General features: G+C 40.6%; 1 protein-coding gene across 1 annotated transcript in view; it reads right to left on the reverse strand.

Annotated features, from left to right (window-relative positions):
* Positions 1-24,742: 24,742 nt before the first annotated feature.
* Positions 24,743-27,598, reverse strand: part of NOX3 (NADPH oxidase 3) — a 54,807-nt gene continuing 51,951 nt past the window's right edge. Inside the window, exon 14 of the mRNA XM_014545057.1 lies at positions 24,743-24,894. Within this exon, the coding sequence (XP_014400543.1) occupies positions 24,768-24,894 (127 nt within the window). The 3' untranslated portion in view covers positions 24,743-24,767. The remainder of the gene's footprint in view (positions 24,895-27,598) is intronic.

Below are 27,598 nucleotides of genomic sequence, written 5' to 3' on the forward strand. Positions count from 1 at the left end.
CTGTATTTTACAGTAGGAATCTGCAGTTCCACTCAGCACAGAGTATATAATCTGCAGTATATTGACGCTGATAGGCATGTTTTTTTTTAAAAAAGTAAAGATGCTAATTAACCAGTACTTTAGTGAAAAAAGAAAAACCCCCAACTTATTTAAGAACACAGGTTATTTTGAAGGTTGTGAGAGCATCAAGATCTTTTCATTGAACATATTCTTCTTTGTAAATCTGATCTGGAAGTGACACACACAGCAATCCTATTGAGCAGATAAGCTCTGAGAGAAGGCCTGCGGGCTTGCCGACGGAAGGGCGCCGGTGCTTGAGCCATATCTATGGTGACTGTATGTTCCGGTTCACCTGGGATCGTGCCACTTTACGTCTGTTGTCCTGGCATCATTCATAGTGCCCCAATCATTGTCTTGATGCAGATGAAATTTAATATGGTAATCCTGAAAAATGGGGGAACTATTCCAACCCTTTCTTTCTTCTAATGTTGTTAAGAGGACCAAATGAGATTATGTTTATAAAAGTGTTTAAAAATGACTTAAAGAAAACCTGGCCTGACTGCCTGAGTTGGTGGCATTATTCTTTGTTGTTCTTATCTATTTTGGCTCTCATGCACTCGTTAGTTCAATTTCATTTTCTTGGGTGTGTTTTAGATTGTTGAGGTCATGAAACAAGTTATCTCCAGATTAGAGAGGTGTTAGTTTATATATGGCTCTATTAGCAGTAAAAAATCTCATTTTTTCAAGTTAACACTTCATTTAAAAACGGAATTGATTTTTACGAAATAGAAACGTTACCACCATAATTTTCCCCACTATTCAGGCTGGACTTCTAAATTATAAAAAAGGAAAAAGATATACAAATAGAACTTTAAGCAAAGAATAAGTAATAAAGCACCATTATAGCAATAGCACAAAAGAGAAGAAAACAAAACACAAAAAGCCTAACCCTGTATGTATGATGTGTGTGTACACGCATGTGTGTGTGTGTGCGTGCGTGTGCACACGCATGGGTAGTTGTAATTCAATTTAAAACATATCAACTTGATAAGTGTACATTTTCCTGTATCTAATATTGAAATGGATAAATATTCTAAGCAAGAAAGGAAAACAGTTGGGGTTGGGTATCCAATAAGATGATGAATCAGTTCTTTAATAACTGAATTGACTGTCTTTTAAGCAGTGACATTTCTTCTGTTAGCAAAACAAACAATCCCATCTGTAATTAAACTCTGATCTGATTGTGTTGCTGTATTAAGTGTTGCCTCTGGTGTAAAATAATGTGCTTTCTCACATGGGATTGCTTTTCTATTGCTCTTCACTCCCGAATGACCCGATCTTTCCTGCACAGGGAGAAAATGTGCTTATCTGGATGAAATAATTATTTCTTTCAAGGTCTGACACCATTATTTGGTAAATTATCTATTTCCGGGCCACTGATGGTGCCTCCAGGCAATGAATGAGTTAATTTCCCGTAAATGGACAGTGTGGGTTCCTTAAAAGGCAGGAAAGCTTTTGTGGATTTCGCAGGAAGGTTCTTGGGGGCTTTCCTAGAGCTGCTCCCCCAATCATTGTAATTTTCCTTAACATGGTGGGATGTGACCTGTATTGGAATACCTGTTAGGTTGAAAACTGGTAGCCTATATGTTCTGTTTGACCCGTGGCACTAAAAATATTAAAAATTATATAGGAATATAGATTTTTGGCTTCTCCAAAACAAACAAACAAACACCCCCCCCCCACAAACACACACACACATATTTGGTGACCAGAAGTAGGAATATTTTATGTGGCCAAGTTGGCTGGAAGCTGAGCAGTGAGTCTATCCCTTTGAGGCCTGGGGCATTTGCCAACCCGCTCTTATCTAAGAGACTTGGTGTTAGAGTTTGCAACTCTTCCTCTCAGTGGTTCTCAACCTTCCTAATGCCGCGACCCTTTAATACAGTTCCTCATGTTGTGGTGACCCCCAACCATAAAATTATTTTTGTTGCTACTTCATAACCGTAATTTGGCTACTGTTATGAATCGCCATGTAAATATCTGATATGCAGGATGTATTTTCATTGTTCGTGACCCACAGGTTGAGAACCGCTGCATATCTTCATTCACTGAACAAATTATAAAGACCTTTGTATGCAAAACCCTATTGAAGGAGCTCAGCCAATATGTACACGGCTCCTTCACCCAAAGGATCTATGGAAGGTCGGTCCCCTGAGATGCTCTGTGGAAAGCATCCCATGGACACATTCTGTCTCTCTGGAAATTTATAATGCATTTCATCATATCAAAGGCTCCCAAAGCCCTACTAAGGAAATTTGTTGAATATTGCTTAACCGTTCTTTCTTTGCTAAAAGTTATTTTTAAAGTGACATCTATTACCTTCACAAGGGCTAGTTCTAGAGAAAATAGTTTAGTCATCTGTAGTTTGGGGTTAAATGGAAGGCTATTAACATTTACATATTAATACAAGTAAGAAGTAAATTAGAAATTCTTGCACCGATATTCAGAGAAAAAAATAACTGAATTAAAGGCTGTTTAGTGAACCTGAAATAAGGTCCATAAGATATAAGAGCTCATTTCTTTTTTTTTTTTTGTAAAACATTAATATTGGGTGGAGCTTTGTAAATTCTCTTCTTTAAATTACCATTTGTATAAAGAATTTTTCTAAAATTCAGTCAGTACAGTAAGTGGGAAGAATAGATAAATGCTGTTTTGAGGACGAATACACTCATGTGCTCATTTAACAAAGCCATGGCCTGTGGATTTGCCTCCTCAATGGTCCTAGAATGTGGACCCCGGCTCCACCTCTCAGATATCCCTACAGTAGGCATGACCGTCATCTACCGCAGGTTGACTACAAGGCCTCCTCACCCTAGCACATTTCTTACCCTGTACCCAGGGGGAACTTTTTAAAATGTGACTCTGGAAACCTTTGACTGGCTTCAAATAGCTCTTGAAGATCAAGCTCCACATGAGGTCTGCAAAGCCTCACATGTTTTGGGCCCAGCTCCCCCAGCCTCATCTCACTCAACCTGGCCACTCTTCTGTGATACGTTCTCTTAAGCCTTTCAGTTCTTGCATGAGAAGTCTCTCTCTCGCCCCAGGGCCTTTGCACATGTTTTTCTTTTTCTTTGTCTGCAACTTTCTCCTTTCCATCTTTTTAAAAAATATATATTTTTATTGATTTCAGAGAGGAAGGGAGAGGGAGAGAGAGAGAGAAACATCAATGATGAGAGAGAATCATTGATCAGCTGCTTCCTGCATGCCCCACACTGGGGATCGAGCCTGCAAGCCGGGCATGTGCCCTGACTGGGAATCAAACTGTGACCTCCTGGTTCATAGGTTGACACTCAACCACTGAGCCACGCCTGCCAGGCTCTCCTTCCATCTTGATCCTTCCTTTGCAGCCTCTGCTGGATTCATGTCTATTTATTCAAATGTCAGCTAAAATATTGCTTCTTTCTTGACCTACCACCACCACATTCCGACAACTATGTCAGCTTCTCCTGTTTCATCCTTTTACGCTGCACTCTGCATAGTCACTGTGATTTGTAATTACACACTCTTTATAATTAGTTAATCAGCATTTGTTTTCTCCTTTTGTTTACTAGTTTCTGAGCACCTGGCACAGTAAGGAACAGTCAATAAATAGAAATGAAGATCTGTGTGACAGAAGATAAAATTTTTATGCATATTGGCAAAAGAAGTGACAGAAGTAACCTTTTGGGAGATTTAAAAATAAGCTAATATTGCTTATAAACTGGGACCTTGATCTATATAGTTAGGTATAAACTTTGCTGGTGGAGGGAGGAGAATGAGATACAGGATGCATCTAATCTAGCAGCAATGGAAAACAAAATTTCTTCTGGTGAAGTAAGTAATGGTTTTCAGGTTGGCTAATTCTAGACACAGAAAATGATTGATTAAAGCTTCCTGCAAGCTTGGGCTATGCAAATATAGCAGGTGTCTATGTATATGCAAGGCTTGAGCACAGTCTTCAATTATTTTTTGGGAAAGTTGCCCCCAGTTGAGTCTTGAATCATGCTTCCACATCTGTCAGTACGTTCCAATCACTACGTGGCCAACGAGGCCAAAAAATAACATTAAAAAAAAAAAAAGCTGGGCTACCCAGTATGGAATGAATGTTCCAACTTACTTATTTCTGTTCTAATGAAAAAAAAAAAGAGGATAGGATGCTCACGAAGGCTTCAGTATTGCCTAACAAATTCACTCGAGTGTCCATAACCACATGCTACATTGGCTGAATGAATGAGCAAGTGAGCTAGGCAGGAAAGAGCTCGGAGGTTCTGGGGCAAGCTTCACTTGACCCCATGGTGGTCCAATATAACGCAGATCTCTTTTGGCAAATCCTTTCTATGTGACATTACATGATGCTCTTAAAATTTGATGAGAAAAGGGCCACTTTGTTCCAGGGACCTTTCAGGATGGTCAGTAGGGCAGTGTGTCTGGTCCATGTCAGCCTAATATATTCCATTTGCAGTATCACTTTTTTATGGTCATCTTCTCATCTATTTTCCTCCTAGGCCTCATTAAGAGGCTCATCAAGGAGCCCATGGCCATTCCAAAGTGATTTCTGGCAATGAATTCAACAGCAAACATTTATTCTGACTCATGATCCTGTTATTGCTCAGTTCCTCTTTGTCTTGTATGTGCTGGAAAAAAAGCAAAAACAAAAACAAAAAACTTTGAACATCTATGAACAAAATTGATCCAGAGACATGGAAGTATGGAACAGACCGGTGAATCTCAGAGGGAAGGGGTGGGGTGATGGGAAGAGATTAACCAAAGAATTTATATGCATGTATACATAACCCATGGACACAGACAATAGTGTGGTGAAGGCCTGGGGGTAGGGAGGTGGGAGCTGGGTGGAGGGGGTCAATGGGGTAAAAAAAAAAAGGGGACAGCTGTAATACTTTCAACGATAAAGATAAATTTTGAAATATATATATATAAAATTATCATCCCCCCCGCCCCGTAAAAAAAGAGAATATAATGGTGGAGGTGTTAGCTTCCACTATAGTAGCAATCATGTTGCAACAGATAAGTGAATCAAATCAATATGTTATATACCTTAAAGTTACACAATTTTATGCCATTTACATCTCAATAAAGCTGGGTTTAAGAGAAGGAACAAAATAGAAATTAATAGCCAGTGATTAGGATGGATTCACATATAACTGGAACTGTTTTTTCAAAATCCAGTTATTTTATTATTGGTAAAATTTTCAAATTGACATGTATTTATTAAGTGCTTCTGATGATTCAAGGTTCCTTCTAATTCCATCTTAATTTCTGATTCTGTGACCTTGATTTATATTAGTCTGTGTTTAAACTCTGCTCAATTGAAGAGAATAATAATGTCTATTTCTAGTAGCAAAAGCTAAGAAAATAATGAGTTACATTACATAAATTAAATAATTGTATTCACTTTAGAAACTGATATTAATATTTTGAATTTTTAAAGTTAAGCGTAGTAATAATATCCCACAAGCTCTCTCAACACCTGATTACTTCAAATCTGAAGGAAGCAGGCATGAAAGAAAATCCAGTTATTCTCAAATAGAGAAGAAATGTGACAATATTCATGGCAGCCTTCGATAATTAATTCCACTAATATAAGTGACTCCTTAAATTCCTACTTAAAATATGTTTCCAAGTTAAATATTCTAAGTTTAAAATGGACAAATCTACATTAATCTAATGGGTTTCTTGACAATTTGAAATGAAACATGGCTTACTATGACATGATTTTAAATGCATTTATTTAAATGTGTCATACTTAATATGCAACTTTGAAAGTCCCTGGGTTGACATCAAAATATATTCATCTATCTCTGATTTGCTCTTCTGAAGTTTGGCCATACTTCTTAGCCTCTCAGGAAACTGATGGAAAATTCCCCAGGCCTTAATATCATTTTCTATAATGCAAACTCTATTCTGAAATGACTTTTTGTAGTTATCTATCTTCAAGCCTGAAATTGATAGACATTTAATTATTTTAAATCGTTGCTTAGTGTCTCCTTAGGTTTGTCACAGTATTTGTCTTAAAAAAGTGGTACCCTTTAAAGAAAAAAACGCCTTAAATTTACTAATGAGGTTTAATAGGTAGGAAGTTGATTCTATTACAAAAACAATTGAAGGAAATGGAGGGAGTTTTGGGGTCCTTGTTCCGGGCCATTTAAATGCCACTGGAATTCTCAATGTTGGTTTTGGCTGTTCTAAGTGTAGTGTATTTTGTGTGTGTGTGTGTGTGTGTGTGTGTGTGTGTGTGTGTGCACGCACGTATTCCATTCCCTAGACTGAGATCCTGAAGCTCTATTTTTTCCAAATTTTAAAACCCAGCTAACATCTCACTTCTTCAAAGGCACCCCGAATAAAGCTAATTGTTCCCATCCATAGTAGTTCTTATCAGGTGCCAGGGGACCTTACTCTTTAGCCATCCTTACCCCCATGACCTCTATTGTTCTCTTTTTTCTGGGATCATTAACATGACCTCTAGACTTCTTAATGTTGATTTCAATTAAAGGTGATGTTGTGCCTCACTCAACTTGCCCAAGGTAAAGCAAGGTATTTTAAAATATGCTTTGAACGTGGAAAACCCATTATTTCCCTTCTTCACTGCTAATGGGAAAAGGGGCTGGGATGACTCCTGGTGTGTAGAATACAATCACGGGGACTTGAGTATTTTTTCTGGCATAACAAGAGGGGGAAGGGGAGTTTCTACAATGGAGTTGGGTATAATGTTGGGCAATAGAGAATGTTTTCATGTCATTAGGCTCCATAGACATATAGGAGGCTCCTGGAGCTCCATAGATTTATTTATTCCCTAGAGCAGGGGTCCTCAAACTTTTTAAACAGGGGGCCAGTTCACTGTCCCTCAGACCGTTGGAGGGCCGGACTATAGTTTAAAAATAAACTATGAACAAATTCCTATGCACACTGCACATATCTTATTTTGAAATAAAAAAACAAAATGGGAACAAATACAATATTTGTATTTGCATGTGGCCCGCGGGCCGTAGTTTGAGGACCCCTGCACTAGAGGCTCAGTGAATGAATTCGTGAAAGGATAGGGTCCCTAGGCCTGGCTGGGGCCTTCTGGCTGCCGGTCGGGGCCTCCCTTCCATGGCTGCTGGGCTGGGGCCTTCCATCCTTCCCCGCCGCCCCCTGGTGGTCAGTACACGTTATAGCAAGCGATAGAACTCCCCATCTCATGGTCAAACTCCTATGGGGACACTTTGCATATTAGCCTTTTATATACATAGATTCATCCATCCATCCATTCATTCATTCATTAATTCCACAGATATTTTTAGAATGCCTTCTCTGTGTCATGTGTCAGGACAAAAGGCTGATTTCTGTGCCCTGGAGTTTTTTTTTTTTTTTTACTCTAGGTTAACTAGTTTTGTTTTCTGATTTGTTTCAGTTTCTCTTTAAAGGGGCTCTGTGTTCTCCCTACCTGTGTTCCAAGTGAGTTCAATAAATCATTTTTTATTGACAATGATGTTTCCAACAAGGCTTTTAACCTAATTTATTACTGAAAATATCTTATATGAGAGTTTTTCCTTTGCCAAAATAATGTGTCTCCTTTTTTCCATGTTCTTTTCTTTAGTATCAATTAATTTCTTATATGACTATTTGTCATTCCCTTTCTTATCTCCCTATCCTCTTGTATTCTTCCTTGACTAACTAAATAGAAAGGCTTGGAGGATTTTTTTACCCCAGTTTTAAAAATCTCTTTCATCTCTACATGACATTTTTCCCTTTCTAATAGCTCTTTCATTTTGGTGCTTTTTTCTTTTGCCTTTTATTTGACATTGCTTTTTATTCCCATGCTCAGTGAAGTCAGTTTTTTTTTTTTAACACATTCTACCACTTCTTTTGAAGTTGGCCTGTATCTGCTCCCAGCTTCTCTCTCTTTTCTTCTTCTCAATAAATCTTTTTCTCTCTGATCTTTTCCTCTTTCCACTTCTTATCCTCTTTCCTCATTCTTCAAATTGTCCAATATGCCTTCATCTTTGTGTGTGTGTGTGTGTGTGTGTGTGTGTGTGTGTGTGTGATTTCCTTCTTCCTTTTTTTCAGTTCTTTTACTTCTACTTAGTACTTTAAGGGGAAGAACAATTTGGAACCTTTTACTTTTTTTTTTTAGTTATTGTTAGGAAAGGCCAGACATTGTGGGACAACAGCCACATGGGGGGTGTTGGGTTGGAGAAACTGCCCTGCTTCCCTCAGCCCAGGAATCAGAGCATCATTGAGGCTGACATGCAGCCATGAGCCAACTCAGCCTTCATGCGATAGTACCGTTTCACCCCAGATACACAGAGTGGTTTATTTTTTTCTTAAAAACACTTGAGACAACTCTATAGTTTAATCACTTTTCCACTTTTCAAAGTACCTGCACCTCATTTTGTCCCCAGCACATTGAATGAGGCAGCGTGGTCACCTCCACTGGGGGAATGAGGCAGCGGAGGCAGAGCGAGGATGAGTGTGTGTCCTGGGGCCTGGGAACCACGGGGAGTGCCCTGGTCCTAGACCGCCCCCTCTGGGCTCCAGAGGGACATGGTTAGTACTTCCTCAGGGCTCCCCCCAGGAAGGCAGTGTTTGTCGCCCAATCTCCCTCCCCCTTTTCCCCTTCATTCCTCATTCTTGGAGAACACGGTTAATAATTCACAGCACTCCCATCTGTCCAGCCTTTGGATTGGAAGGCATTGCGCTGAGTCTACCTGAACAGTCAACCCCAGGTCTCTCAGGTCTCCTCTGCCTCTTATATTTATTTTCCGAGTGTCCTCATCTGACTTTAGTTTTTATCTCCCACCTCTGGTCCAGCTCACCCCAGACACAACTCTGAGATATTTCACTTGGATGGTTTCCGTCATCTCAAACTCCACCGGACAAGACTGAGTTTGTCCTCCTCAGTCCTGGCCTCCCTCCCTCTCCTAGAAACATTTCTCTTGTTCCTATTCACGGCAGGAGCACGTTCCCAGCCACAAAGGCTCAGAGTCAACTTGGAGTCATTCTTGCTCATTCTCATATCTAGTCGATTTCCAAGTTCTGTGAAAAGCTTCTTTTCTCCTTTTTCTCTTTCTATTTCTACCGCCAATACCCCTGCAATTGGGTTACACTTTATCCTTTTAACGGTTCCTCTTACAATCTCACCCACTCCATTTTGTCTGACATACTGATGCCGGAATACTATTTTTTAAACTTCCAGACTTTGTTTTGCCAATGGAATAAAGATTGCACAAGACTGCACAGTTCTTTGGGGACAGAGTTATGGCTAGAGCCCAGGATTTGTAAACTTTAGTTTCTATACTTTTTTCTACTAAACTATACTGTGTCTTATGAATTCCAGCATAGGAATCCTTTATCTGTCCTACTTATCTCTACGTTCTTTAGTTTCTCTGTGCTTTGTTTTAATCTATAAGCTTCCTCAGTCCTTTTGGAAGTAGGAGAACCTTAAAATTTAATCAAATCAAAACAAATGCTGGCCCAAATAAAAATGCTGTATAGACACGTAAAACTATATCAAACAGGTGGAACAAATATTTTTTTCTTTCAGAGACAAATCCTACTGAAAGAGTTTGGTTTCAGATGCTACTGCCTACTGAGTCTGGGCGATTTCTGATTCGAGAGTCTCCCTTCACTGACTCTTCCTCCAGGGAGCGTATCTGTTCTGATTGCACAAGAGAGAGGTAGCCCTTGGTACTGAGCTCTGATTCTTATCATGCTGGGTTTCAAGAATATTTGGATAGCTCACTATTTTTTTTAAATATATTTTATTGATTTCTTACAGAGAGGAAGGGAGAGGGACAGAGAGTTAGAAACATCGATGAGAGAGTTCTTCTCACGCTGGGTTTCAAGAATATTTGGATAGCTCACTATTTTAACATCATTAAAATATAATCTACCCATGGGGTAGGGCTAAAACCCCATTTCAACAAAATCTAAGTTAAGGTTGGAATTAGCTAACAAGGCTATTTATGAAGTCTTCAGTTGGTCCTAAGAGGAACCCTATAAGGGACCTACCTGTAGCGGACTTCAAGCCCAAGAGGGTGGGAGGAATTGGCAAACAGAAGCAGAGAACTTCAGCGTTGTGGTCCCGCAGCTGTAAGTGCACAGACACTCGGGAAGCACGCTCTACTGAAACCCTAGGGGAGGGCTCTGCTGGACTCGGCCTCCTCAGGGCCCTCTATAGCCTCTTGGCCATGCCCGTTGTCTCAGTTATTTGTGGACCTGTCTCTCATGCCACCCCATTATAACAAGTGAGAAACTGGTTCACTATACAAAGACCTTATTTGGCAATTTTCATCTTCAGTGCACTTTCCAAATGTTAACTAATTAATCTGCTTGACAGTATTCCATTTAACAGTGGTACATGTTTTATGTTCATAAACTCTTATAAGCTTTTTATTGCTTTGATATTTTATTTTTAGGTTGTTTTTTTTTTCCCCCTGTGTCCCTCCAAGGCCAAATTAGCATAATTCTTTGCTGGCATGGCGCATGTTCTCCACAATCTGGATGCCTTCAAAGTAGTAGATGGCCAAGCAAGAAAATAAGATGAGGATGTGGGAGGCAGAGGAGGAAACGGCCTCACCCTTATGAATATCAGAAATGCCACCAGAGACGCACCTGGCATTCAAGCAGCCACTGCCTCTGATCATGCCACCCAAACCCATCCAGCCCCTGAGCGCACAACAAGTATTTACTGAGTGCCTACTATGTGCCAGGCCTGTTCCAAGCACTGGGGATAGAAGAGTGAACAAAGCAGACATCAGTCTTTTTCCCAAGGAACCCCAATATCATACATAAGCTTCGAGAGCTTCCTCAAATATTCCCTAAAAATGTCTCCTTATTCTATAGCACTTCCCAGGGGAAGGAGCTCCACATATTTGTTTTCCGTGGGTAAATACAACTTAATTTGTCTTAACACTTTCTCTTTCAAGTTTCAAAGTCCGCTCCCAAAAATTAGTGTCCAAATCCACAATCTTCGCATCTAGACAACTAGTTCTTGAACTTTTTGGGCTATGAATCTTGTAAGTATATGATGATAACTATGCATTTGCTCAACAGAATCAACAGAAGAAATATATGTATTACAAACATAGATAGTTTTATTTATACATCTATTTATATGCAGATATGGAAAAACATGCATGCCATTTTGAGGGGTTTATAGACCTTCCAAAGTCTGTGTATCCCTTGTTGAGTAACCTCATTGAACCTAGAAATACCACTCAATTATATAGACTTCATCTCATTTAGATTTCAGCTATCACAATTAGCTTTTACAGATTGGAGAATGCGGTTATTAACACGGATTCTAATAGGCACGTGTGTTTACTTCTTTGACCTCTTTGATCTTTTCTTTGAATTATTTGGGCCCTTATTAAGGCAGAATTGTCAAAGCACAGAGCTGTGGATATAAGATTATTTTAGAGAATAGAATGAGAATATTGGCTTCCGCGTCATTTAAGGACATTGTCTTTAAGGTGTAGCTATAATGATGGCATGCTCCATGTCCTAGATCAGTGATGGCGAACCTATGACACGCGTGTCAGAGGTGACACGCGAACTCATTTTTTTGGTTGATTTTTCTTTGTTAAATGGCATTTAAATATATAAATTAAATATCAAAAATATAAATCTTTGTTTTACTATGGTTGCAAATATAAAAACATTTCTATATGTGACTCGGCACCAGAGTTAAGTTAGGGTTTTTCAAAATGCTGGCACGCCGAGCTCAAAAGGTTCGCCATCACTGTCCTAGATGGTGACTGAAACCCCGGGTTCCATCACTTTTTCCAGAATAATTGGTCTTTCGGTCCCTGAATGTGTTCTCTTACACTTGCCTATGAGGAATTTCATCTGCCAGTTTTCTGCTCCCATATGCAGACTTGTGAAATTTTCACAGTTTCCTCTGCATAATGGCATGATATTTCATTATTAAAAAGAACTTAGTGTCATGGGCAAACCTGAGGATTTTATTGTAAACAGTCTCTTGTTACATCTTAGCATTCATTTGTGAGTTGGAACCATTTAAAAAAATATTTATCTCTCTCTCTCTCTCTCTCTCTCTCTCTCTCTCTCCTCTCTCTCTCTCTCTCTCTCATTTTTTCTGAGCCAGTGTCAGTTCTTTTCCAAGATAAAACAGTTAATTAACTTCTGTGTTTGATCCCAAATGATATTCAGCAAAATATTAACAGTGAACATCTCTGTGATCTAGATTGTGGATGATTTTAATTTTATTCATTTTGCTTCTCTGTTTTCCGCATTTCCTATAAGAATAGATACTGCTTTTGTAGTTACACATGTTATTAAATGCACATAGTTTTTAAAAATGGAATCTTTCCTGAGTGTCACTGAGTATTGAAAGGGAGGACATCAAGCGGATTCCCTTTCCCAGTATTAGGGAGGTGCACAAGCGCTCTTGCCTTTCTGACAAGAGATTATTCTATTTAGAAACGTATAGGCAATCATATCCTCTGGTCCTTCCTCCTCAGTGCCTGTCACATTAGCAGTGTGACAGGCACCTCGGAGGCCTCCATGGAATTGATCTGTCTCTATACACATTTCAGTGGATCCAAAATTCCCATTGGCGTTTCCTCTAACCTCTTGGGGAGAGCCCATTTATTCCTAGTGATCATTCAAGTTTGGGAAAGAAAATCATGACAAAAATGCATTCTTGATCCAGCCGAGAACATATTGTTTATTTATTGCTATTTGATTTTGTACCTGTGACTGATCTGCTTCAAAAGTTAATTTAGGAGTGAGATTGTTGGTAATGCCTTCCTTTATAAACTGATTCATTCCGCAACCTCCTTTTCAGACCTGCCTGCACTTTCCATATTGTGATCATCAATCAATTGGCCTCATTGATTCTCTCGCCGTCTTTCTGCCTCCCATGATTCTAACACAGATTTTAATATTAGGATTAGTCCCTCAGAAATGTTCCCCAATTTTTTTAAGCTTACAATTTTTTTTTAAATTTTGCATTTGTTCTGCTATGTATGATATTCCTTATATTTTTCTACTTGGGCACATTGATTTTTAATATGGTGTCTTTTCAAATAGTATCATTTTTTGTTTTTTTAAAATTTCACTTTGCTTACAGGTTATACTGAAATAGGCTAACCTCTTATCTTGATATTTAAGTACAGGAGTCCTCCCTTGTCCATGGTTTTACTTTCCACAGTTTCAGTTACCCACTGTCAACTGTGGTCCGAAAATATTAAATGAAGTATTCCAAAAATAAACATTTCATAAACAGTAGCGTTATGAAATCTCCCACGACCCACCCCACTGGGGCAGGACGTGCACCAGCCCTTTGGCCAGTGGCTCTACGTGTGTATCCTACCCACCCTTAGTCAGTTATCAGATATTTTGACAGAGAGAGACCACATTTACCTAACTTTCATTACAGTATATTGTTATAATGGTTTCATCTCATTATTGTTGTTGCTAATCTTGTGCTGTGCCTAATTCATAGATTGCACTGTATCATAGGTATGTGTATGCAGGAAAAAAACACAGTAGACATAGGGTTGGGTACAATCCCTGGTGTCAGGCTTCCACTGGAGGTTTTGGCACGTATCCCCCACTGGCAGGGAACTGGTCTATGGCATTTCTACCCTCCAGTGATTCTATTGTATTTTCTTTTCCCCATAGAGTTCCTCAATTTCTTTCCATCCCCTCCTGTGCGCCTGCACCATAATCCTTCCTATACAGAGTTTTTGCTTGGCAGCAAGTCTCTCTGGTCCATTCCATGTTAATTATATCACAGTCCTCACAACTGCCAAGTGTTCCCATCTGGCCACTGGGTCTGTAAGTCTTTAATGTTTATTTGAAGCGGTTATGCATGCTGGATTGGGCCTTCATCACTTCTCCCCTCCATTTGTTCTTAGATGAGGGCATCCTTCTTTCATTATCCTCAATTTCTTCAGATGTATTCTCCACTTCCTCCCTGATTGCTTTATTTGAATCTTGGATACCTCAAACACTATGTTTGTATCTATCTTCCTCCCCATTTCCTGATTTAAAATCTTCTGAAACTTGAAAACTATCCTTAACTGTCTGGTGCTATTTTACCTCAAACTACATTTTCCTATATAGACGCCACTTACCAAAAAATATCTTGGTTCTTGGTAATCTGTGAATGTCTTCCTTATACCGTTATCTTGTCTACATATTCAGGCTCTGGAAATCTGTTCATCTTTAAAATTCTTTATAGAATCTACCTTACTTTGGGAGGTTGTACTGAGGTTTCTTGCCTTGCAATTAATATTTGACCCAGACAGGATTCAAATGGAGTCCCTATAATTGTTAATCATTTATCCTCCTCAACACCAGCAGCCTATTTCATAAAGGTCACTATAGGTGTTTTGAAAGGCCGTTCAGGACATGGGTCATGGCCAACACTGTCTCTTTGTGAGTCAGTTACCCAATCTACTAACAAACCCGATTTCTCTGCCTTTAGTAGCATCCCTCATCTTAGAGAAGTTTGGTTAGGGCAAGTGACGGGGTATCTCTTAGCAGTTGGATTCCAAATAGAGATCTATTCATTTTCTCATTATTTAGATATTTTTATTTGGTGTAATGAAAATAACATTGAAGTAAGATTTTTAAAATGTGAATTTTCATTCTAGTTATATTCCTTAACTGAGTTAAACCAGTCTGGACCTCTTCAACTGAAAACAAAGCATTTGATGTAGTTGGCCGCCAGGACTCTCCTTGTCTTTGACTTTCTGATGCTCCATAGTGGACTGTGTATTGGGAACAATGATGCGCCCCAGTAGCATGATAATTGGCAGACAGAGATGCGATTTCCAGGGCCATGAACTTTCATGTGAAGTAAAGTTGTAGGTTTTAATCGCTTAATTATTTAATGTCTTTCTTTCCAGTGATGATGAAAACGATGTTGTCTGCCAGGACCTCGAAGAGCTGAGAATGACTGCCTTGACTCTGCACATGAAGGATCGGAGGCCCAGAAAGGCAGACTCTTCCCAAATGAGGAAAAGGGGTAGGTCCCAGAATTAACCACAACGTTGTATGTATAGAAGTTTCAGTTGGAGAATTATATCATCCTTGGTTCCTGGACACCGTTTCCAGTGATGGTTTTATGATAGTCAGTGGATGCTGTTTCAGGTCCTACGTTCAAAAATGGTTTTGACTTCTTATTTCCAAAACTACTTTCATCAGAGTAACCACTATTCAAGGAGAGCAATCCCACTTTCTTCTGGGTCCTCAGACCAAGGGTCTGTTGGTTGTTGTGTTTTCCCAAAGAAAAAGAAATCTAGGCATTTATGTAGAATTCTCATGAGATTTCACTCAGATTTTGGATTTGGTATCGCTGTTGACAGAGATGAGATGGCTGCGTTAAGAACTCTGATTTAAATAGTTTATTTTAATATTAAACAGTATGTCGCATATACCAGATCCATTTTGCTGGTGGAGGTCAACATCTGCCACATGTGGCAGTTGCTGGAGACCAGTGGTTCTACTGAAAACGCACAGTGGTCCTTCCTTCAGTTTTGACCTCTTTGTCTCTGACGTTGCCTATTGACATTCATCTTTTCCCTGGCCTTCCCTATAGACACCTGCCTGCTTGTTTGTTTATATTCTTTTGCTGAGGTTATGTTGAGCTGGAAAAACATGGTTAGACAAAACCAAGTGTGTTAGTTGTTACTTTCCTTCCCCTTGGTGATGTGGATGTGGGAGTGCGCGGGTCGGGGGCCGCAGCCAGAGACAGGAGACGGGGTGCTGGAGGGGGTGAGCGTAAGGAGGGCTCGGGATAGTCAGATGCTCTGGTGCTCACTGCGCCCATCCTCTTTGCTTTTAATTGCAGCCCCCCTTGGACTGTTAGCGCTTGTCTCTTCATGCTCAGCACCGTTTCCCTGTTGGCCGGTGCTCACTGCGCCCATCCTCTTTGCTTTTTTTTTTTTTTATTTTTATTTATTTTTTATTTTTTTATTTTTTTCCGTGGGCCGTAGTTTGCCCACGGCTGGCCACATCCTCTCCAGCACTTGTCGTTTGTTGATTTGTTGATGATAGCCATTCTGACAGGTGTGAGATGGTACCTCATTGTTGTTTTGATTTGCATCTCTCGAATGATTAGTGACTTTGAGCATGTTTTCATATGTCTCTTGGCTTTCTGAATGTCCTCTTTTGACATCCTCTTTGCTTTTAATCGCAGCCCCCCTTGGGCTGTTAGCGCTTGTCTCTTCATGCTCAGCACCGTTTCCCTGTTGGTCGGTAAGCCCTTTGAGGGCAGGCGTGGGCCGTCTCCTCTGCCTTTCAGAAACAATGTTAATGTGGGAAGAACCTGGTCTTGGAAGTTAGACCTCATTAGTTTAGAATACAGGTGACTCTGTAATTTGTTGTGTGACCATGTGCATCTAGTTCAGTCTTCGGGTCCCAGGGCCCCATCAGTAAGATGGGGTGATGATAATGACAGGCCTCACAGATTTGCTGAACAGATTCCCTCATTCACATATCCGTTCAGCAGATATTGACTGAGCAGGTCTGCTAGTATCTGTTCTATCTGCCCAGCCCTCTAGGTGGGAGGATACAATGTTGATGAGAAGACAAGAGCCCTGCTGTTGTTGAACTTCCCATGAATCAGATGTGAGAAGAGGTGAAACCTTTGGCATTGTTCCAGCACAGAGTCCAGCTCGGACCTGACTGTTTTCTCGGACCTCCTCCACACTGTACTCAGTGTCCGGCACTGACAGGCCACACCATGCGCTGAGGAGTCCATGACACCTGGAATCCACAGCGGAATCACTAGGGGCACATCCACACAGTGGGCGGGAGGTGAAGACAAATGCTTCCTTCCAGTTCTGTGGTCCACAGTGTAGCTTTGACAGGGAGAAAGTCGTAGAAATAAGGAAACGGAGACTTTCTGTGTTAGGGGAAAAAAGTAAACATTTTTTTATCATATACATAAAATATATACATATAAATTTAAATTCTGGAGAGTGGCTAAATTCTTCCAATATTGTCCTTAGCATCTAAATCATTTCAGCAACTCATGTGAATGTTCTGCCTTGCATGTTTAATGATGTGTGTGTGTGTGTGTGTGTGTGTGTGTGTGTGTGTGTTTTGTTGCCCAACTGAACTATGAGCTCCTTGCAGACAGCCCCGCTGTCTTATGCAGCATTCACCCAACAGGGCAGCTGTGGGCATAACTCGTGTTCAAGGAGCAGGAAAGCCAGAATCGCAGTTCGGGCCCCAGCAGGCACTGCGTTGAGGTTGCCAGGGTTTGGGGAGTCTTTCCCGGCTGCAGCTGGATATGTGACTCCCACACAAGCCCGCGTGGCTCTTTCACTCTCTCTGTTTGCGCCACTGTTACCATTCCATACCTCCAGGCGTTTTCAGCTAAAGAGGCTGACCGAGCAAACCAGCGAAGATACTTTTCATCCCCTCCGGTGGAGCATCGTGCCCTCCTATATAAACACAGTAACATAGTCCTCGCGGACGCACCGCCATTCTCAGCGCTGTGTGCTCAGCAGCTCTCCTGGCCCGGCACGGAGCCCGAGTTCTGTTTCCCATTCTCATCTAAACGATGCTCATCATAGAAGAGTTTTCAATCCAGGTAAATACCATCTCATCCCGGCATCACATCCACACGCCTGCTCTCGCTCCCTCTTTCTTCCTTTCCTTTCATTCCTCACCCCGACTCGCGGGGGATGCTCCGCTGGTGGGGATCGCAGCTTTGCTCCTCAATGAAGATAACAGCTCCCAGCGCCTCTCCTGCAAAGACCTCTGCGACCTGCAAAGGTGGGAATAAATCAGAGCAGGGAGGAGATGCCACAGGAAGCCAGAAGCTAAATGCTACATCGTGTCGCAGGAGGCCAGGGGGAGCGAGAGCCTGCCTTTCCTGGCAGCCAATTTCTTCCTGCTCGTTACCTCGGCCGCAGCCCCGTTAGAACAGTCATTCCGGATCTGCTGGAAGCTGTCACCCAGCTCCTTCCTGCCGTGGCAGCTGGTGTGGGAGGCCGCAGACTGCTCAGTCCCTTCCGGATTCTACACACACACACACACACACACACACACACACACCCAAAATGAAGCTTAATTTGTTACAAAAGAAAAAAATAAATAAAGTGGCAGGTTACCCTCAGGCTCAGCGCATGCACGGGGGGTGGGGTGGGGGGGAAGCAAAGATAAATGCCTGCAGGTAACCTGCCGCAGACACGGATTCCGCTCCCCCTGCCGCGCCCCCCCCCCATGTACCACATTCATCATGCCCGATGGGGAGACAGTTCAAAAACTTAAGCAGTTTTCCAACAAAGATGCACCGTTTAAAAAAGACAATAACACAACTTCATTTTGTGTTGCTTTCTTTGTACCAGCAATGAATCTGAAAAATGTGCTGACGATGTGAGTGCAAATAATTAACGCCCGGGTAGGGACAGGAGGGAGAGGCGGGAATAGACACGCCTAAGCAGAGGGGGATCCTCTTTCCCTCCCTGTGACCTTCCCCAGATCGCAGGGCCTGGGCCAGGTCTCCCCATTCATCACAAGGCTCAGTTAGCTCTGCCCTGGCTCCTGGACCAATTCAGACAACAGATGGGCGGTACTGAAATAGCTCGATCCTTTCATCCCATGGAATTTAATATACAGGCTTCCCAGATCCAAGAGCCCTGTGATGTTCCTGGGCCCCTGTGCTCTCTGTCTTGGTTCTCACTGCCCTGCTATCCTCAAATGAGTCCGGGGATCTCTGCCTCTGACACCCAGGCCTGCAGCTTGTACCCTGATTCTTGAAGCTTCCTGTTGATGACACGGGCCACTCTCAATCCAACATGCTGCCCACCCCGGATTTCCCGGGTCCGCTTTCCTTCCTGGGATGTGCCTGTCCTTCTTGGAAGTCCTAATGTCCACTCTTGCCTGACCAGGTCCTCTTCTTTGTCTTGCATGCCCAGCTGCTGTGTGCCCTAGCCCCTTCCCGGCCCTCAACCTGCTGTAGTTTAGAATGTCTGTGCCAGACCCCTTCTCCTGTTTTCTGTCTATACTGGATTCCTACCATACCCCAAAGTTTGAAGCAATAAATGAGTAAAAGGGGAGAAGAGATTCCTAGAACTCAGTGGAGTAGGGCTGTGGCCAAAGGTGCCGAGCACTAGAAAAGGACACCATGGTGGACTGCAGGGTCTTGGTGCATAGTCCTAAAAGCCTGAACCCCAAAGTGACTGAGACAGGTGATCGTGTGTTGACCGTAAACTTTTGAAAAACCTCTAGTCATTGGGAGACAAGCCAGGCTTCCTAGTCACAGACACAATGACAAATTGGACCTGCTCTTCCTGGCTCCAGAAAACCAGGTGTCCAAAATTTATGGAGAGCCCTCCTCTAGGATGAACTTGGAAAGCACCATCCACTGAGGAAGATCTCTTTGTCCCATGCTAACTTGAGGAACCATCCCTTGCCTCTCAGAGCAAAAATCTACCAAGAATGGTTTCATATTGTGAACTATATCAGGTGCATACAAAATTGCAGCATCTGTAATACAAATTTAAAAATTCAGTTTAAGAAATAAATATCACTGAGAGCACCGAAGCCTTCCACCTGTGTCCTTACTCTCATTCCTCTTATCAGAAATAACCAGTGTTCTGAATTTGGGGCTTGTAATTTAATCTCTGAACATTTCTGTATACTTGTATGCATGTGATTATATGTGTGTGTATGAGTAAATAGTATTTTGCATATTTTATAGTCTTATTTGAGTAGTTCCACACTACATGTATTCATCTATAACTTTTTTTTTCTTAGTATGATTGTGAGGCTTATTCATGTTTTAATTCTGAGATTGGCAAACTATGGCTCTTGGGCCAAATCTATTGGTAGTCTGTTTTAATACATCCCTTGAGCTAAGAATGACTTTTTATGTTTCTAAATAATTGAATAATAAACAAAATCAAAGCAATAGTCATGACAGAGGCCATATGTTTATGGAAAAAGTATGACAGTTCTTGTTCTTTATTTTGTCTTGGTTATTTTTTATCTCTACATTCTTCTAAATACACTTTTAAAAATAGCCTGTCAAGTTTCATAAAAAACCTTTTCAGAATCTGATTGAAATGATTTAAAAATATATACATATTTGTATTGACTTCAGAGTGGAAAGGAGAGGGAAAGAGAGACAGGAACTTCAATGATGAGAATCATTCATTGGTTGCCTCCTACATGCCCCACAATGGGGATAGAGTCCACAACCCGGGCATGTGCCCTGACTGGGAATCAAACCCTGACCTCCTGGTTCATATGTTGATGTTCAACCACTGAGCCACGCCAGCTGGGCTGAATTGATTTTGAATCTACGGGTTCATTTGAAGAGAATTGATATGGTATCTGTATTAGTTATTCATTACTGCTCTAACAAATTACTAAAAATTTTGCAGCTTGAAACAACACAAATTTTGCCATATGTATTTTTAAGTCAAACTCCAAGATGGATATCACTGGACTAAAACTCAGGTGTTGGCAGGACTGGGTTCCCTTTTGAAGAGTTTAGGGCAGAATCCATTTCCTTGCCCTTTCCATTTTGGAGGCTGCCCACATTCCTTGGCTCGTGGCCCCTTTCATCTTCAAGTTATTCAGCATACCATTCCAACCCCTATTGTCACCTTGTCTTCTCTGACTTTGACGGACTCTCCTACCTCCATCTCCTACTTGTTACATCTCTGTGAAAACATTGGGCCCACCCAGAAAAATTTAGGATGATCTTTCCATCTCAAAGAGAGTCATGTCAAAACAACCACAATTTCATCTGGAACCTTAAGTCCTCTTTGCCAATAATCCCACATATTCACAACTTTCAGGGATTAGGATGTGGAGATCTTTAGGCCAGGATTATACCTACCACACACCATCTAGTGAGTTTTTCTCCCATTTCTTGTAATTTAAGTTCTAAAACTTGCAATTGGTTCTTTTTATATCTTCTATTTCTTTGCTGAGACTATTTTTCCATTTGTTTCACGAGTGAGCGCAGTTGTCTGTTGAAACATTTTTAGGATAGCTGCTTTAAAATCCTTGTTAGAGAATTCCAACATTCGTGCCATCTTGATATTGGCATTTGTTGATTTTCTTTTTTTATTTGAGTTGAGATGTTCCTAGTTCTTTGCATGACAAAAAAAATTTGGACTGCATCCTATACATTTTGAATATAATGTTATGACATTATGGTTCTTTATTTAGATCTTCTATTTTCGTTGGCAGTTGACAGGTTTAGGTTCAGAACACACTTCCTGGCCCACTTTTGTGGTTTGTGGTTCCAATATAAATTTAGTCTTCAAAGCCTTTGCAATGATATTCTGATATATCCCACTTGTACGTACCCAGAGGCCAATCTGAAATGTGGAGGTATTCCTCATCAGAGTTCAGTTCTCTAATCACTGGCTGTGTTGATTTTGGTTGGTTTCACACAGTGGCCTCTTGGGAATTTGCCCAGGACTTCAGACACAAATTTATGAATCCTTTTCTTCAGCAATCTTCTCTCTGTAATCACACCCCTCCCCCCACCACCACTCCATCCCCCGCCAAACTCTCTCTAACTATGTAGACATTTGTTTAGTGTTAGGCAGGAATGATTGGCAGGTCTCCATCCCACAGTCTCAGGGTGGGGTACAGGAGAAGCGAAGGAATAGCACCTCTGTTCATGTTAGTGTGGGGGAGATATGGTTGATAGAGTTTTATAATTTTCTTTTTAAAAATTTCATATATATTGTTGGGATTATTTATTAAGACCTTATATGGTTTGATGCTGTTCTTACACTCCTAAACATTTAAAAAACGAGATCTGAAGTTTGAGGTAAGTTGGTTAGGGATTTGGAAGGTGTGGCATGAGACTGTCACAGAAAAATGTAATGGTGGGGGTCCTGTCCTTAGCTAGGGGACTTCTTAAACGAGTCAGTAAATTGAGACTAGAGTATTATTAAGCTGTTATCTTTAAGATCAATTAGGAATTTTTATAATAATTTGAAGGTATTTGATAATTCTTTTTAAAAAAATATATTTTATTGATTTTTTACAGAGAGGAAGGGAGAGGGATAGAGAGTTAGAAACATCGATGAGAGAGAAACATCAACCAGCTGCCTCCTGCACACTCCCTACTGGGGATGTGCCCGCAACCAAGGTACATGCCCTTGACCGGAATCGAACCTGGGACCTTTCAGTCTGCAGGCCAATGCTCTATCCACTGAGCCAAACTGGTTAGGGCTATTTGATAATTCTTAACACAGCTTTTCTTCTCTTTGGTTTGAGAGGGAGAACTGAGAGAAAGTAACTTAGAAGGCTGTAGATATTCTTATGATTTTTGTTATATTTTTCTATCTGGATAGATCAGACTCTACATAGTATGTAGGGAAGTAGCCTAAAGTTTGCAACTAAAAAATAGAGATATTTTAAAAAGCAGCAAAATTTGTTTCTTTTTAAAAAGAGACTTTATTTTTTAGAACAATTTTAGAACAAAATTGAGAGAAATGTATAGAGCTTGAATTCTCTGTTTAAGGACAAGTATACTCTAATATATTACACAAAATTAGTTGAATATAGAGTACATTTTATTTTCAAGTATAAAGGGAAAGAAAAATAATAATTGAATATAATTAAGAGAAAATATTTTAATAGATTAAATTTTCCTGCTATAGTAAAGATTTAGTATATACATCTGACTGCTGAAAGTTCTAGTTGTAAAGGCTGAATCAAACTTAAATGGGAAAATAAATATACAGAAAGACTGGGTATATTAAAATTAGTCGAGTTTGAATGATATCTTCAAGCAATATTTAAAGAGACTGAGAAATTGCAATGTGGAGTTAATAGTAATAATTTTGAGACATCAGGGAGTATACACAACTTTTCTCCTAAAGCATATTTAAAAATCGTAGAATTAATGTCAATATCTTAGGATAAAGTAAAAGAAATAATCATTTTATAATTTAGAAATCTCTAAAAGAGCTTAACTGGCTGTCTGACTTTATAAAAACAAATCAGACCAATTTAATTCTTTTTTTATGACAGAATGATAGCATTAAGCAAAAGAAGTATTTATAAAATACTACCTATTTTAATTTCAATAAATGTTTTTTTCTACTGTATATGGCATGATTTTTATAAGCTAAGAAAATATGGGGTGGTGTTCTCAATGGCTAGTTATTATTAACCTGTTCCAAACTGGAAGCTCATAGTCAAGGCAGTTGCAAGAATTAGTGGTGGAATTATATGGGTTTAATAACATGATTAAAAATCTAAAGAAAGGTTTTTAGATATCACTAGTTAAATCTGTAGATCTTATGAAGCTAAATACTAGTATTAGTCTCTGATGGTAAACTTCAAAACAATCTTGAAATATTAGAAAGAAAAATTCTAAAAAATTAGCCAGTATTTGTAGAGAAAGCTATAAGATATGAAGAACACGTTGGGAACACTTTTGGGGTAAAACAATTGCATGATAAGGAAAGAATAGCTCAATGGGAGTATAGAATTTAAAACAAAATTCCAATATGTTTGTGAGGTAGAAGGTGAGTTGGAATATAAGAGTCAAAGTGATCATAGATCAAAATGTTATAGTGATAAAAAGTATTTGTCAAAAGAAAGTGAGAAAGAAATAAGAAAGGAAGAAAAGAAGAAAGAAAAGGAGAGACAAACAGAGTTTAGTTGTACCGAAAAGCATATGGGACACCAGATCTAAAAAATCACTCTGCTCAATACTGGTCATGCTCCTATCAGAATATTATGCCCATCTGAGTCAGCTCCTTTTAGAAGGATGTGAAGAAATGGAAATGAATTTAAAGAAGAGCAACAAGAATGATTGAAGAGCTACCATATATATCCTAGACTGCAAGGTTAAGAATCCAGTATTGTTTGGACTAGAGAAGGTTTGGGGAAGGGATGATTTTATTGTTGTTTTCAAATGTATAATGGATTTTTGTAAAAGATAACCCTCACTGATGATTTCTCAGCGCTATAGGGGTGAAAAAAAGCACAAAGGAGCTTAAGTTTAAGCAGAAAAGACCAGGTCTGGACATAAGGCAGATGTCTCTGCCATCAGAGTGATGGAAATTTGAATGGTTCTACCAAAGACTATGACCCAAACTGTCATGCTGGTCTCCATGATGGATGTCCCATTAAGCATGAAAACACGTTTGGGAAAGATTCTCTGTATCAGTGGTCAGCAAACTACCCACTGGCCCACAATCTGCTTTGGATAGTCCAAGAGCTAAGAATGTCTCTTACATTTTTAAGTCATTGAAAACAAAAAAAGAATATTTCGTGATATAAGAAAATGATATAAAATTATATTTCAGTGTCCATAGATGACGTTTTAATGGTACCCACCCACATCCAATCATTGGCATATTGTTTATGGCTACTTTGGTACATTGCAGTGGCAGAGTTGAATAGTTGTGACTGAGACCATAACCCACAGAGCTTAAAATCATAATTATTTGGCACTTAACAGGAAAGGTTTCCCAACCCATGACCTATATGATTGTAGCCATATATATATATATGATACAAATATATATATATATATTTCAGAGAGGAAGTGAGAGGGAAGGAAAAATAGAAACATCAATGATGAGAAGAATCATTGATTGGTTGCCTCCTGCACATACCCCCATTGGGGATCGAGGGCACAACCCGGGCATGTGCCCTGACTGGGAATCAAACCGTGATCTCCTGGTTCATTGGTTGACACTCAATCAGTGAGCCACACTGGCTTGGCTGTAGTCACTTTTTATCTCCCAAGTCTAGAAGCTTTCTTTGTTGTAATAAAAATGGACCCCTCTGGGGTCTGCTGACGAATATAAGCGGCACATCCTTTGAAGGGTCTTTGAGAGAGCTTTGGGCCCACAGAAGAACACTCCAATGCTGCTGCTGCAGAAGGGGTAAGAGAGGAAATAAAGGTCATACAGGTCAAGGCTGGCCAGAAGCCAAGACAGAATTGCAAAAGCTGGGATGTGGTTGTGGTTGTGACTTTACTTATTGATTTTTCTCCATGCACTTCCTTTTTCCTCAGATTCTCTTTTCCTATTTCATCACTATGGTCTCCCAAAGGTCCTCAGGGTTCTGTTATGCCCTAAGTCACACAGGTAGGGGAAGCAAAGAAGATTGAGGCTGGTAAGGTCATGATGACTGGGGAGGGAGTTTCAATACAGAGGTGACAGGTCCTGGATTTTTGGTCTAGTAACTTTGATTGACATCTTCTTGGATGGTAGAATGTAAGCTCCTTCAGAGCAGAAACCTGGTCTGTGTTTCTCATCTTTTACTGTAATCCCACCACCCAGAATAGTGCCTGGCATATGGTAGACAATTAATAAATGCTTATTAATTTAATGAATGAGTTAATGGTTATTACCTGTGTGGTCTCGGGCAAGACACTGGACCTCAGTCTCCAAAACAAAGCTAATAATGGCTATATTGTATGTTTTATGGAAAGTTAAGTATGATAATTCATTCAAAAAGATTTAAAAAGTATTAGTTATTACTCAGATGCTGTTCAAGCCTGTCTTTTTTATAGATAATACAATTTATACTAAAGTCATAACAACCTAGTTTATTTCTCCTGCTGGAATTACTTTAGTTTTCAAAGAAGGCCAAAGAGAAGAGTTGGAAAGGAGAAAGACATTGCTGAAAATGTGGCCACCCAAAAGTTGTCATGTCTAATCGAGGCATTTCAGAAAACTGTGCTGAAGAGCTATTTTTGCATATAGTGACGGTCCCAGGGATGCTCAAATCCCTAGTCATTCCTACTGCCAACCTTGCTGACGTATAAACAACACCATCAGTGAAAGAACTTGGGTTATCTCTGGAAGATGGGAGGGGCTAGTCCCTATATGGACTTAGAGAGACCATGTTTTCCCTTGTCTTGTGGTATTCCTTACAGCATTTTTCCAACCTCTGACATACTTTAATTAGTTACTTTAGTCTACATCAACAGTTCTACTTTGCGGTGCATAAAATTATCTAGGCCAATTGTTAAAACTTAGGTTCCCAGTCTTGAGGTGAAGGAGTACATTTTTAGCAAGGCCCCCAGGTGACCCTGGGGCACATGGTGTGTGGGCCACACTTTGAGAAGCACTGCCTTAGAGGAATTCTTCCCATGCCAGGCTCTGCCCACCACACCACCTCTTGCTCTTCATACTTAGTTTTTGTTAGGAAGCACTTCTATAGCCTCATTCTACTTAGCTCATGTACTAACATGGTTCTCCGCCCTGTATCACATCCACATTAAATGATGTGTTCCAGGACCATAATATCCATGGCAGAAATTGATGATTCAATTACATTTCAAACTCTATCTTCAAAGAAACATACTAAGTGGATTCATTTGTAAATGACGGTATGTTTAAACTGTATACGTCTCATTTTTAAAGGCGTCAGTCCCATGGCTACATTCGAGAAAGTACTTTTTTCAGGAACTATTTCTTATTGAAAAATATGAGTTTATGACTTCTTGAAGCAAGTGTAATAGAAGGCAGTAATTAGGAGTGCTCTTGGTCCCACCATTTTATTGCTGATCAACTTTGGGCTCATTAAGTGCCTCCTCAAAGCCCTATTTCCTTACCTATAAAATGGGAGAACTATCGCACCTAGCTCCTAGAACCCCTGTGAGGGTTAGACACACGGTACAGCTTTCTGCCCCATGCTTGGTACACGGTGAGCGCTCACAAACAGCTCAGGTTATGGCCCACACAGTGTCCGCCTGCTCTCCAAGCCGCACAGAAGATACAAAGTGCGCTGTTAACCCAGAGATGATTAGGGACTTCCTGGATCAACACTCTGTCACCAGGATTTTTGAGTTCTGGAATGAAACCTTTTGAATGACAGATGGGTCAGTGAGCAGTCACAGCGTGGCTCTGTGTCTGATGCCCAGAGGTAGCCTTGCATCTAGGTTCAAAGATGCTGCTGTGGGTGGTGATATTTTTCCATTAGCGTAGTTGTCACCAAAGAGATCGCCACCGGCCCACTCCCACCAGGCTCAGATCGCCCTTTCGTTTGCAGCCGCGGCCAAGCGCGCAGAAGCTGAGACCGCCCTTTGATGCTCTGCCTGGAAGACTCCATTTCAAAGGATTCTGATTGCTGGTGGCCAGGTGGACCGCTGCTGTCCCCACAGCTCACAGCCACCGGTCTCTTTTGAAGTTGTGGCTATTCCTCGGCACAGCTAAGTCTCACAAAAGCCATTTATTGTCTACCTTCCATTAAGGCAGAAAGGACAGTCCTTCCGCAAACTGTGCATTCCTGTCCCCACCCGGGGCATTCCTTTGCCCGGCTCAGCATTTGTGATTTCCAAGATGGAGATTTCTTGTCACAAATGCGAACTGCGACTCACAGAGCCCAGCATCCGCCACAGCGGTTAAGACACGGATGTGGCTGTATTTTTCCCCCCTCCTTTACGAGGCAATGGATAAGTGCAACAGAACCCTAATGGGGTTGGTAAAGAAAAAAATTCTTCTATAAAATTTAATCACCCACGATTGCTTAAGAAGGAAAAAGAGCAGATTCTCTGAAAAAGAAGTATAAAAACACGAGGCATTGTTCTTCTGTTTACAGCCTGCAGAGCTTGCACACGCAGGAGCTG

Source organism: Myotis brandtii, unplaced genomic scaffold (assembly GCF_000412655.1).
Source record: "Myotis brandtii unplaced genomic scaffold, ASM41265v1 scaffold395, whole genome shotgun sequence".
Classification (NCBI taxonomy): Eukaryota; Metazoa; Chordata; class Mammalia; order Chiroptera; family Vespertilionidae; genus Myotis; species Myotis brandtii.